This window comes from Phycodurus eques, chromosome 3 (assembly GCF_024500275.1).
Source record: "Phycodurus eques isolate BA_2022a chromosome 3, UOR_Pequ_1.1, whole genome shotgun sequence".
Classification (NCBI taxonomy): Eukaryota; Metazoa; Chordata; class Actinopteri; order Syngnathiformes; family Syngnathidae; genus Phycodurus; species Phycodurus eques.
Genome location: NC_084527.1, coordinates 14,433,480 through 14,448,117, shown reverse-complemented (window position 1 = coordinate 14,448,117; position 14,638 = coordinate 14,433,480). Strand labels below are relative to the sequence as shown.

Genomic DNA, 14,638 nt, shown 5'->3' with positions numbered 1-14,638 from the left:
GTGTTTGCCTAACGGTAATTCTGCCCTTGGCTACAAATCTACACTCTAGCTTACAACATTGTTTCCCTAAATTTATTGAGCCAAGGCACATATTTATCAAATAATCTCACATTATACCACCAAACAAAAATGTCATGAAAAGTGGATACATAGGTTGCCATTTCGTGGAAGCGCATATAATTCTTCTGTCACTATACGACATTGGCATCGATAGATGGACAAAGATACATTTGCAATAAATAATTTTTGGACCAATAAAGTGGAATTGGAGAGTTTTCCACGGCACACTGGGTGAAACCCTAACAATTGGCTTGAAAAACCTATTTTGGAACCCCAACCTCATGCTTCACATTTCTGTCACTAGTTAATCTGAAGTGTTTATTGAAATTGATGCAGATCACAATTTGGCTTCTTGGTGCCAAGAAACTGTTGAAGTGAGTTGAGGAGCTTCATTTTGACAAAAGTAGTCCTTCGCTTCATCTTCTGCAATTACAATACAGTATAAGCTTCCTAAGGGGGTCGATTACCGTACTGCATTTCTTTTATTTGATTCAACAGAATAAGGCCAATCTAACATTTAAATCAAAAAGGTCAGACACAAACTTAGTTCTTCCAAATGACCATTTTATTTTTGCTATCCACAGTTATTAAAGTTAATATTGTTATTACAGTTTGAGTTCCATTTGTATCGAAATATGCGGTAAAAAAAAAAAAAAAAAATGAATTAGAGATGCCAAGAGTCCAGCTGAGCAGTACAAAACAATGAGGACTGTACCTTCAAGTATGAACGTAGTATGACAGATGATGGCAATGTTTTTTTTAAGAGGAACAAAAAGTACAAGCATAATATACTATTTGGAAAGTGCACAAAATTGAAGTGTAATCTTACCAAGACAGAAATGAACCGTACTCTTGTGAAAGAAAACACACAGACGCCGTTTCCTTGATCAATCAGTCGCTGTGACAAGTTACACTAGCACCCATAGCTTCAACATGGTCCACCGTCATACATAACTTCAGCCTTGTAGGCCAAAAAAAATACAAGGGAATGACATTGTGTGAACATTGACATTTGCTTATCTCAGCTCTGATAGTAAATGGAGTCATTAGTGCATTGAAATAGCTTATTTGGCTTTGCTCAGCAATAAAAGGGCAAGTAAACCATCAACAATGGACACAGAAAAGGCATGCAGACAAGAGCGTGAAAATAAAGGGGGGAAAAAAGGGCCTTTTAATGCTGAGCTATGACATAAGTTATTGTCCATGCACATAGGTGGTGAGTTAGTAGGAGTGGTGTTCATTCAATCTCTTTTCAGATAGACTAAAGAAAACAAAACCTCTTCATTTTTAATCTTCCTCAACTGAAAATAAAAAGACTCCAGGCAACACTCTAGGCCTAGATGGGCATTAGTGATATACATTTTTATCATATTCAAAATGACAAAGTAAATTTGTTGTAGTTATATCATTTATATCAGCAATTCTTTAATATGAGCTACAGATGGATTCTTTAACATCCTAAAATGAAAAATTGAAACTGTCAGAATGAGGAGACTTCTTGACATGTTCTTTTAAAAAGAAATATCACCTTTGAAACTAACTGCTGCATAGTAACGCTAATCTGAGAGTAACAACATTGCATGATAAATTTACAAGATCAGAAGAGGCAATGCAATAAGGTGTGGAGATAATCTCTGCGAGTCCATCTCTGCGATATATATTATACTAAACATTTGGCAACACCTGCACAGCAGTTTGTCTCACGGTTCTTCAGTGACAGCTGATATGTGCAAATATCATGTATAATATATACATACTGCAATGATAATAGAAAAAAAATAATTCAACATCAGTTGGATTGGAGAGTGCAGTCCAGTTTGGATCAAGGCTGTTAGTGAGAACATCAGCATCCTCGTGGCCTGGTCAGAAGTCTCCGATAATAGGTGAAGACCGCATCCTTTGTAAAAGGCAGCAAAAAAGTCACATACACACTCATACACAGGCTGTTCTTCACACAGTATGTCTTTTTCTCTGTCTTGCATTCACATACTGTTACAACGTGCAATTGTGCAACATGTTTACATATAAAAAAAATAAAATAAAAAAATAAGAAGTCCAAACACAGAAGCTAAAACCATAGGGTTTTAGTTCATGAATTGTTCAAAGTTCACAGTTGCAGTGGACCGGAGGGGACTGAACTGGAGCTCCAAAGTAGGAGAGGTGGTTTATCATCAAAATTCTACCATAAACACTTCCACAGAGGCATACAGCGCCTGGCTCCTAGCGAAAAATAGCCATGATAATAAGAAGTTAGAACAAAATCAACCACCAATCTTATCTCCACAGATTTTTCTTCCTCTACAAGTTGACCAACTCGTGTGCGACAAACTGCTTGAGTCTCTCCAGGTACTGTCCGTAGAGTTCCACGTCGTTGTGGCCTGCCCCTTCTACCCACAGCGGCTCCACGGGGTGCTGGCAGCGCTCGTACAGCGCCAGGCCGTGGGAGAAGTCGATGACTTCATCATCCGTGCCATGGATCACCAGGACCGGTGAGGTCACCTTTGAAATCTTGTCAATACTTTGAAGAAGAAGAAAAGTAATTTTGACTTTTGACAAACATTTACAGAGCACAGCATTGATAACTCGACAAGTCATGGAGATTTTGACAAAAATTAAGTTTGAAGACCACCACCTGACAAAGCCGGCCAATAGAGCGCTGACAAGGACCATCTTCTAATTACACTTTTGACCAGAGATATCCATTTCAATCAATATGGTAGTACAGGGTTGGGCGAAATATGGTCCGCGGGACCTACACTGATGCTCAGATCTTTAATGTCACCCATTATCGAGAGTCCTTTAATATTTATTGCATTAACTTAGCGGTTTTCTCCTAAAATTGGTTACTAAAAATATTCATTTACTCATTTAGCTAATTAAATAACTAGTAATAGTTGACTTCTTTAAATAGACAATATGAGTAAAATAAAAAAAATAATTGTGTATACTTAACCTTTTATATTAGATAATTAAATGTTAATTAAATGTAATACAAACTAAAAAAAAAGGATAATTATTAATTATATTATTTAAATGAACTTTTTCAGTGTTTGCCTCTCTCTGGGGTCATTATTTTTTAAATCATTATTTTAAATATTTCATATAAACATTCAACTTGTTTTTTTTTTTTTTTTTACCTCATCTACGAATAACCTGCCCCATCTAACCATGATAAAAATAAAATGCAGCCCTTGAGCACAAAATGGGGTAGGCAAACACTAATAATAGCCCTAACCCCTAAACACGTGAAGATCAATTGAAAATTGTGACTGGAAGAGAACCGAACATGTTCCACATTTGACTTCAGTTACTTCACCATCATGTTTGACATACAGTACTGTGCAAAAGTCACCATTTGATTTGTAGTTTTAGCAATGCCATAATTATCATATACAGTGGAACTTCGATAAAATGGACCCCGATATAATGGATATTGGATAAAACGGACCATCAGGACTGAACAATGTGTCCAAAAATAGGTTCCACTTGTCACTTCAAATGCCGTTGACAAAGTCTGTTAGTTCCAGAATTGGCCGCCGTTGTTTACTGGCGCTTTGGCGCAATGCGGGCAGAGAATGGGACTGACATATTTCTGAGTCACAGATATACAATATGATTAGATCCAATTCCAAAAGACATGCTTCCCGTGGCTTCATGGCAGTCATGTTGCATGTGGGGCATTGATGTGGCGGCCATGTGATGATGGTTCTATCTATTATCGATTGTGCATATAGTGTTGGCAGAGAGCGAGAGAGAGAGAGTGGCATGGCTCTGAGGAATACAAAACAAGTCGTTGGAGTTGGGAAGATGCTATCTTTGGTACAGTAAGAGTTTTTTTTGTCAAGCCGTTCAGCCTTTGGCAACGGATTTGGAACTAGGAAGCACACTAATTCCTTGCAGCTCATGAAAGAGACTCGTCTATGATGAGTACTGTACGTCAACAATGTCACTATGACTAAGCACACTAGCGCTGTCAGTTTGGATAAAATGTCTAACTTTCAAACATTTTCAAGCTTTTTTATATATATTTATTTACAATAACGTTGTACTGTACTGGGCATTTTAGGCCACGGAAAAAAAAAACTACAACAATAATTGTGTACTGTACAGTAATATGGGTGCATATGGCCTTAAAAAAATAAAGTGCTTCAAAGCAACGGAAAATCGGCAATATTCAATGAACCCTCCGCCCCTATTAGTCCGCTGTATCGAGGTTCCACTGTACTATAAAACTGGAAGGCCACTAAGTAAAGCACAGACCTCCACCGAGGCTGAAAAATGAATAAAACGTGAAAACAATTCAAAGAGAATTGTATTTTGGTTTGTTTGTGCATCTCTACTTGCTACTTCCTGGTTCATGAAGGATGAAGAACAAACGGGAGGTGCCATTATTATTCTGTGGTTTGGACAATTCTCATGATACCATATTGACTCACATGGTTATTAAAATGTAATTAGTTTTTCAACCATGAACCATTCCTCCACAAAGTTTTGTGGACATTGGTTTTATATTAATTCATGTATACCTACTGTGTCCTAATAGTTAATGTTTTACAAGTCATTTTGATTACTGGGGAAAAGGGTCAGTATAAAGTGGTGATCTAAGACTTTTGCACAGTACTGTAAGCTTTATTAATCGGTGATTGGTTACTTAGCCACCTGGTTCATTCATGGGTTGCTTAACAATGGTATTAAAATAATGCTGAGAGTTGCAAAATAGAAAGGCTTTAAAGGTTTGTGTTTCTTTATTTACAGTGTCCTGCTGCTATGATGTCACTCTATTTACAGAGTTCATGCTGCTATAAGCCAAACTGCCAAGAGCTACACACCCACTAACCAAATCAGGGTGTAGCAAACTGAACCATGCCCTCATGAACCAAACCAATTTGTGATGAAAACATGGCTATGTAAAAGTAATTAGAGCTACCTACAAGCACCAACATTTTCTAAGGAGGAGTCTATTGTTGACAATACATACTCTGTGAGTAACTGAAGCACACCCCTTACTGTATTGAAGCAGAAGCCACTACAGTGGTACCTCGACTTTTGAATGATCCGACTTAAGTTTTTTTGTCTACAGTTGCAAAACAAATTTTGAGTTAGCAGCACTAGATGGTGGTGGCGAACTTAACAAGCAGCAGATAGTGCATGGTAGAAAAAAAAAAGAAAATACATTTAAAAAAAAAAAAAAAGAAAGGCCCATCCATCCACATTGAATAGTCACCCCAACTCATTGCTTTCCGCTCGTTGGGTACTACTGAGGAACGCTTTGGTTCACAGCACGCTATTTTGCACCACCCCAGCTACCTAGACAAGCCTAAACATAATGCGAAACCGCAAAGGTGCTTTGTGTCCGGTGTCGACGGAGCCTAAGTCACTAATCATTGCCTCCATGGCAGCGAATAAGCTACACTTCTGACAAGAATAGTTATTATGAAGGGAGGATGAAGCGTTATTAACGGGAGAAAAAAGGGGCCTCCGAGGGGATAGAGCTTTTACTGTTGATGGTCTCTCTCTTTAGAAATAACTCCCCCCGATTGAATATAGTTATTATAACAAATTTTTCAGAGTTTGAAGAATATATGCTAGAGAGCATTGTCATATTGCCTGTTTGTATGTGGTTATACAGCATTTGTGTACCAATGGTCATCATTTTGAGAGATGTGTGCCACGCGTACAGTGCTAATTTCTGTTAGTTCATCAATGGTTTTTCATTCATTGTGTGTTAGCGTTGAGCTAGTGATTTTTGTGAACAAAAATGAAGACAGAAACTAAGGCTGTGATCCATTTGAACATTCAACTGGTGTAATTCTTTTGTAATGTGAGTTTAGTTTTACAGTGAACTGAAACTGGAGTGTCAAATGACTTTAAACAAGCAACATTCACTCTTACGCCTTGCTACTATGTTACCACCTTAGCAACCTGTTGTTGTGATCAAATAGGATCTGCATGCCATCTAGGCATTACTGGATAAAAGTGCTGGGGAAGAGCATGGAAGGGACTGCTTGTATAAGGAATGGTAAAATCCGAGATTTAAGATCCAGTCCAATCCGCTCCGATTTTGCTGAGAACGGACTGATTTCCGATCTCAAAGATTAGATCGGGACATCCCTGTTTTTATAAGTTTTATTTGTATGTAATGTACATCACTTTGTGTGCAGATGTGGTTGTTTTAAAGTGCAATATCAATAAAGTTGAGTTGAGTTGATTATTAATTGGGATAATTTCTTTCAGTTGCTCAGTTTTCAATCTGGGTTTCTTCATTCACGGTTTTCAGTTTTGGCCAAGAATTTTCATTCATGCATCTCTAAAAAAACAAGTTAAAATAATTTTTTGTTCATGCTTGCCCCGGTGGAACAGATTAATGGCATTTCTATTCATCTCAGTGGGGAAAGATGATTTACTGATTTGCTGGAAGGGAGATGCTCCATGCTGGAAGTCAGAGCTCCATGATATGAGTGTTTTGAGTTACAAGTCTGGTCAAAGAGGCCGAATTTAACTCCTAAGTCAAGGCACCACTGCATTTGAGGATCTACGGTATAGAGTCTTCCCTCCACCACATCTATCTGTAGACTCACTTGGGAAAGGCGTCGAAGCAGTAAGTCTTCTTGGTGTCAGGGAAGGCCACCCTCATGCCGGAGGTGAGCGGGGAGTGCAGAATCACTGCGGCACTCTCGTAGCGAGAAGCCAGGTCCACAGAAGGCACGGTGCCAATACTCTGGCCGTACACAATGACAGTTTCTGGACGGATGCCATACCTGCAAGAAGAGTTTGGTTAAATCATGTTTGCTCTGCCGCACACGCTGGCGACCATCCAAATTGGCCATCTGATATAAAAACAAACAGCTTGCTTTTGGAAGCAGCGTTAAACATTGCTTTAAAAGAGGAAAAAGGAAAAGACACACCTGTTTTTAATCACAGTTCTCCAATAAGTTCAGGTTAGAAATTTACCTTCATCAACACACATGCTGCTCCATGAGCTAACACACCACACACCTGCTGACTTAAAGACTCACCAATTGCTGCCTCCTGAATGAAGCACATGCAGTGACGATAAGGTACTTTTGTCAAATTGACTCAGAGAGGAAAATGTTAAAGGAAGAGCAGAGAAGGCTAAAAACAGAACAACAACATTGGATTAGTTGTAAGAGAAAATGAAAGTGAGGGGGCAAAGTAAGGCAAGAGAAGACATTTCAGAGTTGATTATTGCAAACGTGACACATTCTAGCGAGCAGCTCGTCACCTGACTACCCGAAATCCAGCCTGAGAACACTGGCTCACTGTTTCTACACAGCTCTGCATGTGACCTGGCTGCTATTATGAGGTAAAGTAGGTATTGCTTTTGCTGTTTGTAGATTTCTGGACAATGCTGTCCCCAAAACACTGAATAAAGTAAAATGAAAACCAAACTGAAGCTGCTCATCCTTGGTTCGTCATTGCTAACATCACAGGCCAGATGTTCCTGGCTCTGCCTTGTACATCGTGAAGAACAAATGAACACCCAAATCTGACTCACATGTACAGCGGTAAAGTGGATTATGACAGGTCAGAAACGCACACACTCAAAGCGCAAGATAAGATCTGGAACATATTATTCAGACTTGATAACACACACACACACACACACACACACAATACTGCTGTAGCTTTAAGACAGTCATTAGCAGCCATATACAGAAGGAAATACAAAACACTTGTGAGTCAGCTGACTTTGAGCGTATGAGTCGGGGTGAGGGTTCTGATACGGCATGGAAAACTGCACCCTCATCTCAGGAGTGCACCGCTGATTCCCCAGTGAGTGAAAATTTTATTTCCATTAAAGGTCCTATATTTTACCAAACCAGCTTTTTCTAGTATTTGGGTTGTAATATTGGCTCTATGGTGTCTCAGTAAATATGTGAAATATGAATTAAAATCATCCATGCATTCCTGAGTTTCAGATGTTTTCTGGACACTCGTATGAGAAAACCAAGGTGTTTTTTTTTTTTAATGAAATGGACACTTTTATACTAAGTCCATGTTAGAGTCACTCGATGGAGGTCTCTAAATAGTCAAAATATGGGCCCTTTAAACAAAACAATATTATAATAGTACTGTTTGATTGAGTTTAGTGCAGTAAAGGTTTTATTTTATTATTATAAGGGTCCCAAAGGACAACCTGACTAATCCCACATTTCTGTACCCTTTGGTTTGGGTGGAAGTCGCATTGATAGGCCTCGGTTCAATTGGATGGTGGACCGTTGATTGGTTGACAAAGTCCGCTTTCTCCCACAACATTAAATGAAAATACTGTGGATTACGATGAGGGTTTTCTTTTCCAGGGTGTGCACCTTGTATATGCACTATGTTTAATGAAGAGGTGAATTACATGTGGCGGCACGGTGGACGACTGGTTAGCACATCTACCTCACAGTTCTGAGGACCGGAGTTCAAATCCCGGCAACGCCTGTGTGGCGGTTGCATGTTCTCCCCGTGCCTGCGTGGGTTTTCTCTGGGCACTCCGGTTTCCTCCCACATCCCAAAAACATTAATTGAACACTCTAAATTGCCCGTGGGTGTGAATGTGAGTGCGAATGGTTGTTTGTTTCTATGTGCCCTGCGATTGGCTGTCGACCAGTTCAGGGTGTACACCGCCTTTCGCCCGAAGATAGCTGGGATAGGCTCCAGCACGCCCGCGACCCGAGTGAGGATAAGCGGAACGGATGATGGATGGATGGATGAATTACATGCCATCTGCGATTGGATGTACACCACCTCTGGTCCAAAGTCATCTGGGATAGGCTCCCTCTCACCCACAACTCTCTTGAGGATAAGCGTTACAGGAAACGGATGGACTGATTACCATACATCCAGTTTTGTTGGTATGCTATTGATGTAGATGAGCGGTAAAGGTTTACACCAAGTACAACTGCACTGCACTTCAATGCACTAAACAGTATTAAAAAAAATTGTCACTGTAAAATTGTGGACAGTTTGAACATTTAATTCAGTGATTCTTTTGCGCACCACTAGTGATTCTCATACCACCCTCTTAGAATCACTGATGTAGACCATCACAATTTTCACCACACAACAGGAGTTTGACCAAATCCAAACCGTAACCGTTGTAAACTGTGTACCACAAATCCTAAAATAAGAAGGATTAGCATGATGTCAAAGAGCATACTTCTTGGGGAGTAAGGAAATGCATGTAACGACAGTACTTAATCAGGATACAAAATAAATGTAAAAAAAAAAAAAAAGATTTCATGTATTTCAACATAACACGACTGGTGAAATAGAATGGCTGAAAATAGAACTCTCCTTTTTTCTATGTTTTGGATGACTGATTCGTGTTGACATTATGGAAGAGGAATCTGATCATTCAGATCTGTAGCGCGTAAGAGCTTTTCTTTTTACCCATGCTGGTTTAGAAACTGTATGTTTACACCGCTACATTTTGCTTCAGACAATGTTTTAATTTTACCAAGTAAATAATGAATGTCTGAAGCTGACTGCAAACTGTAATAACTACAGCGTTTGTCATAATACATATCATATATATATTTCCATCCATCCATTTTCTTCCGTTTATCCGAGGTCGGGTCGCGAGGGCAATAGCTCTAGCAGGGACGTCCAGACTTCCCTCTCCCCAGCCACTTCATTCAGCTCTTCCAGAGGATCACGAGGCGTTCCAAGGCCAGCCGGGAGCGTGTCCTGGGTCGTCCCAGGGGTCTCCTCCCGGTAGGACATGCCCGGAACACCTCACCAGGGAGGCATCCTAATCAGATGCCCGAGCCACCTCATATGGCTCCTCTCAATGCGGAGCAGCAGCGGCTGTACTCTGAGCCGCTCCTGGATGACAGAGCTTCTCACCCTCTCTCTAAGGGAGAGCCCGGACACCCTGGGGAGGAAATTAATTTCGGCCGCTTGTATCCGGGATCATGTTCTTTCGGTCACGATCATCAGCTCGTAACCATAGGTGAGGCTAGGAACGTAGATCGACTGGTAAATTGAGAGCCTATCCCAGCTAACATCAAGCAGGAGGCGGGGTACACCCTGAGCTGGGCTTTATTGCACTTATCATATGAGCGACAGTCTTACCTTCACCTTGCAGCTCACTAAATGGTTCAGTTTCTCAGTTAAATCTGTTAAAAACATGAGGTCAAGTATCCATTCCATGTCCTCAAGCAGTGATGAGTCTTCCCCCTTGGACTGCATGAATGCTTTGATTTCCCTCATAAGTGACAAAAAACGCTGCAGAATTCGTCCCTTGCTGAGCCATCGGATTTCTGTGTGAAGTAATAGCTCACCATATTCCGTGGGCAACTCCCTCCACTCCAATGCCATTTATTATCTTCACGACAGGGGCCATCACATGATCAAAGACGGTCACTTTTGTGCATATCGCCTGCTGGTGAATGATGCAGTGGTAGTGTTTCGCGAAGTCTGGATCACCTTTGCATTGCGCAATAAAGCCGTCATGCCGGATCTTGTCTGTTGTCACAGACACCAGCTTCTCCAATGGCACCTTTTTCTCCACAAAGCTTTTCACCACGTTGTAGATGTCAATTCCTCTTGTTGTTGTCTTCAGTGGCAGAAGTGGCAGGAGTTCTTCTTTTGTAGAATAATCAAACACCATTCGGATAAACATCATTAGCTGAGCTGTGCTGGCGCTGTCCACCGACTTGTCACACTGAATGCTAAACCACCTGCACGTAGCGAGATTCTGGTCCAGTTGCTCTGTTAAGTTCTCCGACATAGACGACACTCGTCTAGCCATCGTACTTGCTCCAAGTTGGACATTGGTGAGGGCAGAGAGGACATTTGGACCATCCTTCTCATTTTTGAACATTGTGTTAGCAACAATCATCGTAGCTTCTTTAAAAACATCCCCATCCGAAAAGGCTTTCTTGTTCTTTATCAAAAAATGTGAAGCTCTGAACGAGGCTTCAGTTCCTTTCTGTGATTTTTTTCACCGGTCTCGTGAAAAAAGTCAGTTGTTTGTCTAAAGCTGCCTTTAACAAACGGACCTTTTCCGTCCTTAATGCGCTGCCGGGTGGGTAGTTCGCATCAAAGCTTTCGTGACAAGTTTTGAAGTGTTTCTCCACATTGTGCCGCTTTGGTATTGCAACAGTCGTCCCGCAAAAAAGACACACATTTTTTTTTTTTTAAAAGATGAAAAGAAGAACTCTTCCTCCTTTTTCGCTTTTCTGCCATTTTTTTTGGGCTAAAGCACAAGCAAACTCCTCATCACTGCTGCACTGTATCAGCAAAGCGGTGAGGTGACATCGCACACATGAACTTTGACTTCAGGTCAGAGTTCGTTATATAGAAAATATTTTTATTTAAATTGTTTTATATGATACATTATTATAAAAATTACATTAATGTAACCAATTCTGATTCAAAATTTAAAGCACAAAAAAAAAAAAAAAAAAAATTGTGACCAGTACTATTTTTAGAACATGCCTCGTGAGCACCGGAACAAAAACCACACTGTTCCTCGTGAATCTGAAATTCGACTTCCCGGCAGACCCTCCTCTCCAGCACCCCTGAATAGACCTTACCAGGGAGGCTGAGGAGTGTGATCCCCCTTTATACTTTTACTGGAGGGTGTGTGATCGTTGGCACACACCCTCCAGTCCCCCTTCCTAAAAAGGGGGACCACCACCCCAGTCTGCCAATCCAGAGGGACTTGGATTGGCAGAGCTGTCCCCGATGTCCATGCAATGTTGCAGAGGCGTGTCAACCAGGACAGCTCTACAACATCCAGAGCCTTTAGGAACTCCGGGCGAATTTCATCCACCCCCAGGGCCTTGCCACCAAGGAGTTTTTTTTAACCACCTCAGTGATCTCAACCCAAGAGATAGGAGAGCCCGCCTCTGAGACCCCAGACTCTGCTTCCTCATGGGAAGGCGTGTCAGTGGAATTGAGGGTCTTCGAAGTATTCTCCCCTCCGACTCACAACGTCTCGCGTCGAGGTCAGCAGCGCGCCATCCCCACTATACACAGTGTTGATGGTGCACTGCTTCACTCTCCTGAGACGCCGGATGGTGGACCAGAATTTCCTTGAAGCCGTCCGGAAGTCTTTCTCCATGGCCTCACCGAACTCCTCCCACGCCCAAGTTTTTGCTCCAGCGACCACCAAAGCTACATTCCGCTTCGCCAGCCAGTACACATCAGCTGCCTCAGGAGACCCACAGACCAAAAAGCTCCACAGCTCCGATCGGCCGCCTCAGCAATGGAGGCGCGGAACATGGGTCACTCGGACTCAATGTCCCCCGCTTCCCCGGAACATGAGCAAGGTTCTGTTGGAGGTGGCTGTTGAAACTCCTTCTTACAGGGTATTCTGCCAGACGTTCCCAGCAGACCCTCACAATACTTTTGGGGCTGCCACGTCGGACCGGCATCTTCCCCCACCAACGAAGCCAACAGGTGGTGATCAGTTGACAGCTCCACCCCTCTCTTCACCAGAGTGTCAAAGGCATGCGGCCGCAAGTCCGATGACACAAACACAAACCCGATCATCGAACTGCGACCTAGGGTGTCCTGGTGCCAAGTGCACGTGTGGACACCCTTATGCTTGAACATGGTGTTCGTTATGGACAATCTGTGGTGAGCACAGAAGTCCAATAACAGAACACCGCTCGGGTTCTGATCGGGGGGGTCGTTCCTCCCAATCACGCCCTTCCAGGTCTCACTGTCACTGCCCACGTGAGCATTGAAGTCCCTCAGCAGAAAGATGGATCGCCACGGTCCCTGCCTTCGGCCACTGCCCAGCTCACACTGCACCAGACCTCTATGGCCACTCCCACGGGTGGTGAGCCTATGGGAAGGGGGACCCACTTTACCCTTTCGGGCTCTGCCCCAATGGGTGCAGGCCCGGCCACCAGGTGCTCCCCTTCGAGCCCCACTCCCAGGCCGGGCTCCAGGGGGGCCGCGTCCCGGCAAGGGAAATTTAAACCCATTTATAATATTCATCATAGGGTCTTTTGCCGTGCTTTGTCTGGTCCCTCACCTAGGACCTGTTTGCCATGGGTGCTGCTACCAGGGACGTGAAGCCCCAGACAACTTGGGTCCGAGGATCATTTGGACACACAAACCTCTCCACCACGATAAGGTGACGGTTCCAGGAGGTGTGTGTGTGTGTGTGTGTGTGTGTGTGTGTATGTATATATATATATATATATATATATATATATATATATATATATATATATATATATATATATATATATATATATATATATATATATATATATATCCAATCTCCAATATTTCCTAAAACATCATGATGTAATTGAGACTATATGGCCCTACTCCTAGTCATCCCCGTAGTTCACTGTGAAGGCTTGTGAAGAAACAATATGAAGATTGCTGGTTCAAGCACTGATGGTCAATACACACGCTTCCCAGGAGACATGTAAATGGATTGCTTTCTGCAGGGTGGAAATTAGAAATTCTGAAAGGGCGTTGACCGTTGTACTCATGATATTTTCCTTCAGGCATTAGTGACATAATTCTCCACAGTTTTGCCCTTATATATGGTGAACCTTTTGACGTTGTGCGATAAGAATATTATCTTGTGATTATCAGATGTTTGCCAGCATCACTGCATAAACCTTCACTGCATAGATGTCACAATCAGTTCCATGTGACACTATTGTCAGGTGGATCCACCTATTTATCAAGTGACAGGATACCGTATGTCCCTTTAAACCAACATCATCAATCAAAATGACGAAGCAACAAGGCGTATTCAGCACGCATGGAAGCACAACGGATGAAACAAAGTGTTTTCTGTCTTGGCTTTAAGCACATCTAGGAAAGCAGCTGCACTTGTGTTAAGTTGGCAGCATGGCAGTTTTAGGTTCTGAGCAACCCAGGCGAGCACACAAGCCTACAATGTGCTGTCTGAATCCAGCCTTGAATAGACCTTGCTGCGCCATAGTCAGCCATGCGACCATGGTTACAGGCCTCCCCCACAGCCTTCAATAATTTTGTCTCTTGACACAAGTCCGATCTTTTACACCTCACATCTTCCCTCGTTCCTTGACTCGGACTCTTGGTTGCCTGCCACTTTTTTCCCAGGAGTGAAAAATTGTTACAACCCAGTGAGAGTGAGGATAGCAATAATTTATATTTTAAGGACATCCGGAACATATGCGCAGACATATTTCTCAGAAGAGCATGTCATCCATTTTACTGACCGACCAACACGGACCACATTCTTATCCCATTGTGCACTGGTCAGTAACGGTGTATTTGTTTGTTTTCCAACATGTTAGACCATGAGGAAAATAATTCTAAGCTCCATGTTATTTATAAAAAAAGAAAAAAGAAAAAAAAAAAAAAGTCTGCTTTGGGACCTCTATCCACCCAGACCCTGTAAGCCTTTGTCCATTAGTCTCTAGGACAAGAGGGTGCTATTTCAACCAAGCATCTGATCAGTAAGGGAGGAAAATTTTGGATCTATACGCTGATGGACCAGGATCTGAGCTGCTCTTGTTTGTTTTTCTTGGCCACAGTGTGGGAAGGCCTGAGTCTGAATGCTCCTTTGAAATCAGTTGCTAGGCTACCACTGAATATTAGACTG

General features: G+C 42.1%; 1 protein-coding gene across 1 annotated transcript in view; it reads right to left on the bottom strand.

Annotated features, from left to right (window-relative positions):
* Window positions 1-607: 607 nt before the first annotated feature.
* The window catches only part of abhd17b (abhydrolase domain containing 17B, depalmitoylase), a 23,432-nt gene continuing 9,401 nt past the window's right edge, over window positions 608-14,638 (bottom strand). Inside the window, exons 3-4 of the mRNA XM_061672201.1 lie at window positions 6,639-6,818; window positions 608-2,578 (exon numbers count right to left, since the gene is read on the bottom strand). Of these exons, the coding sequence (XP_061528185.1) occupies window positions 2,359-2,578; window positions 6,639-6,818 (400 nt within the window). The 3' untranslated portion in view covers window positions 608-2,358. The remainder of the gene's footprint in view (window positions 2,579-6,638; window positions 6,819-14,638) is intronic.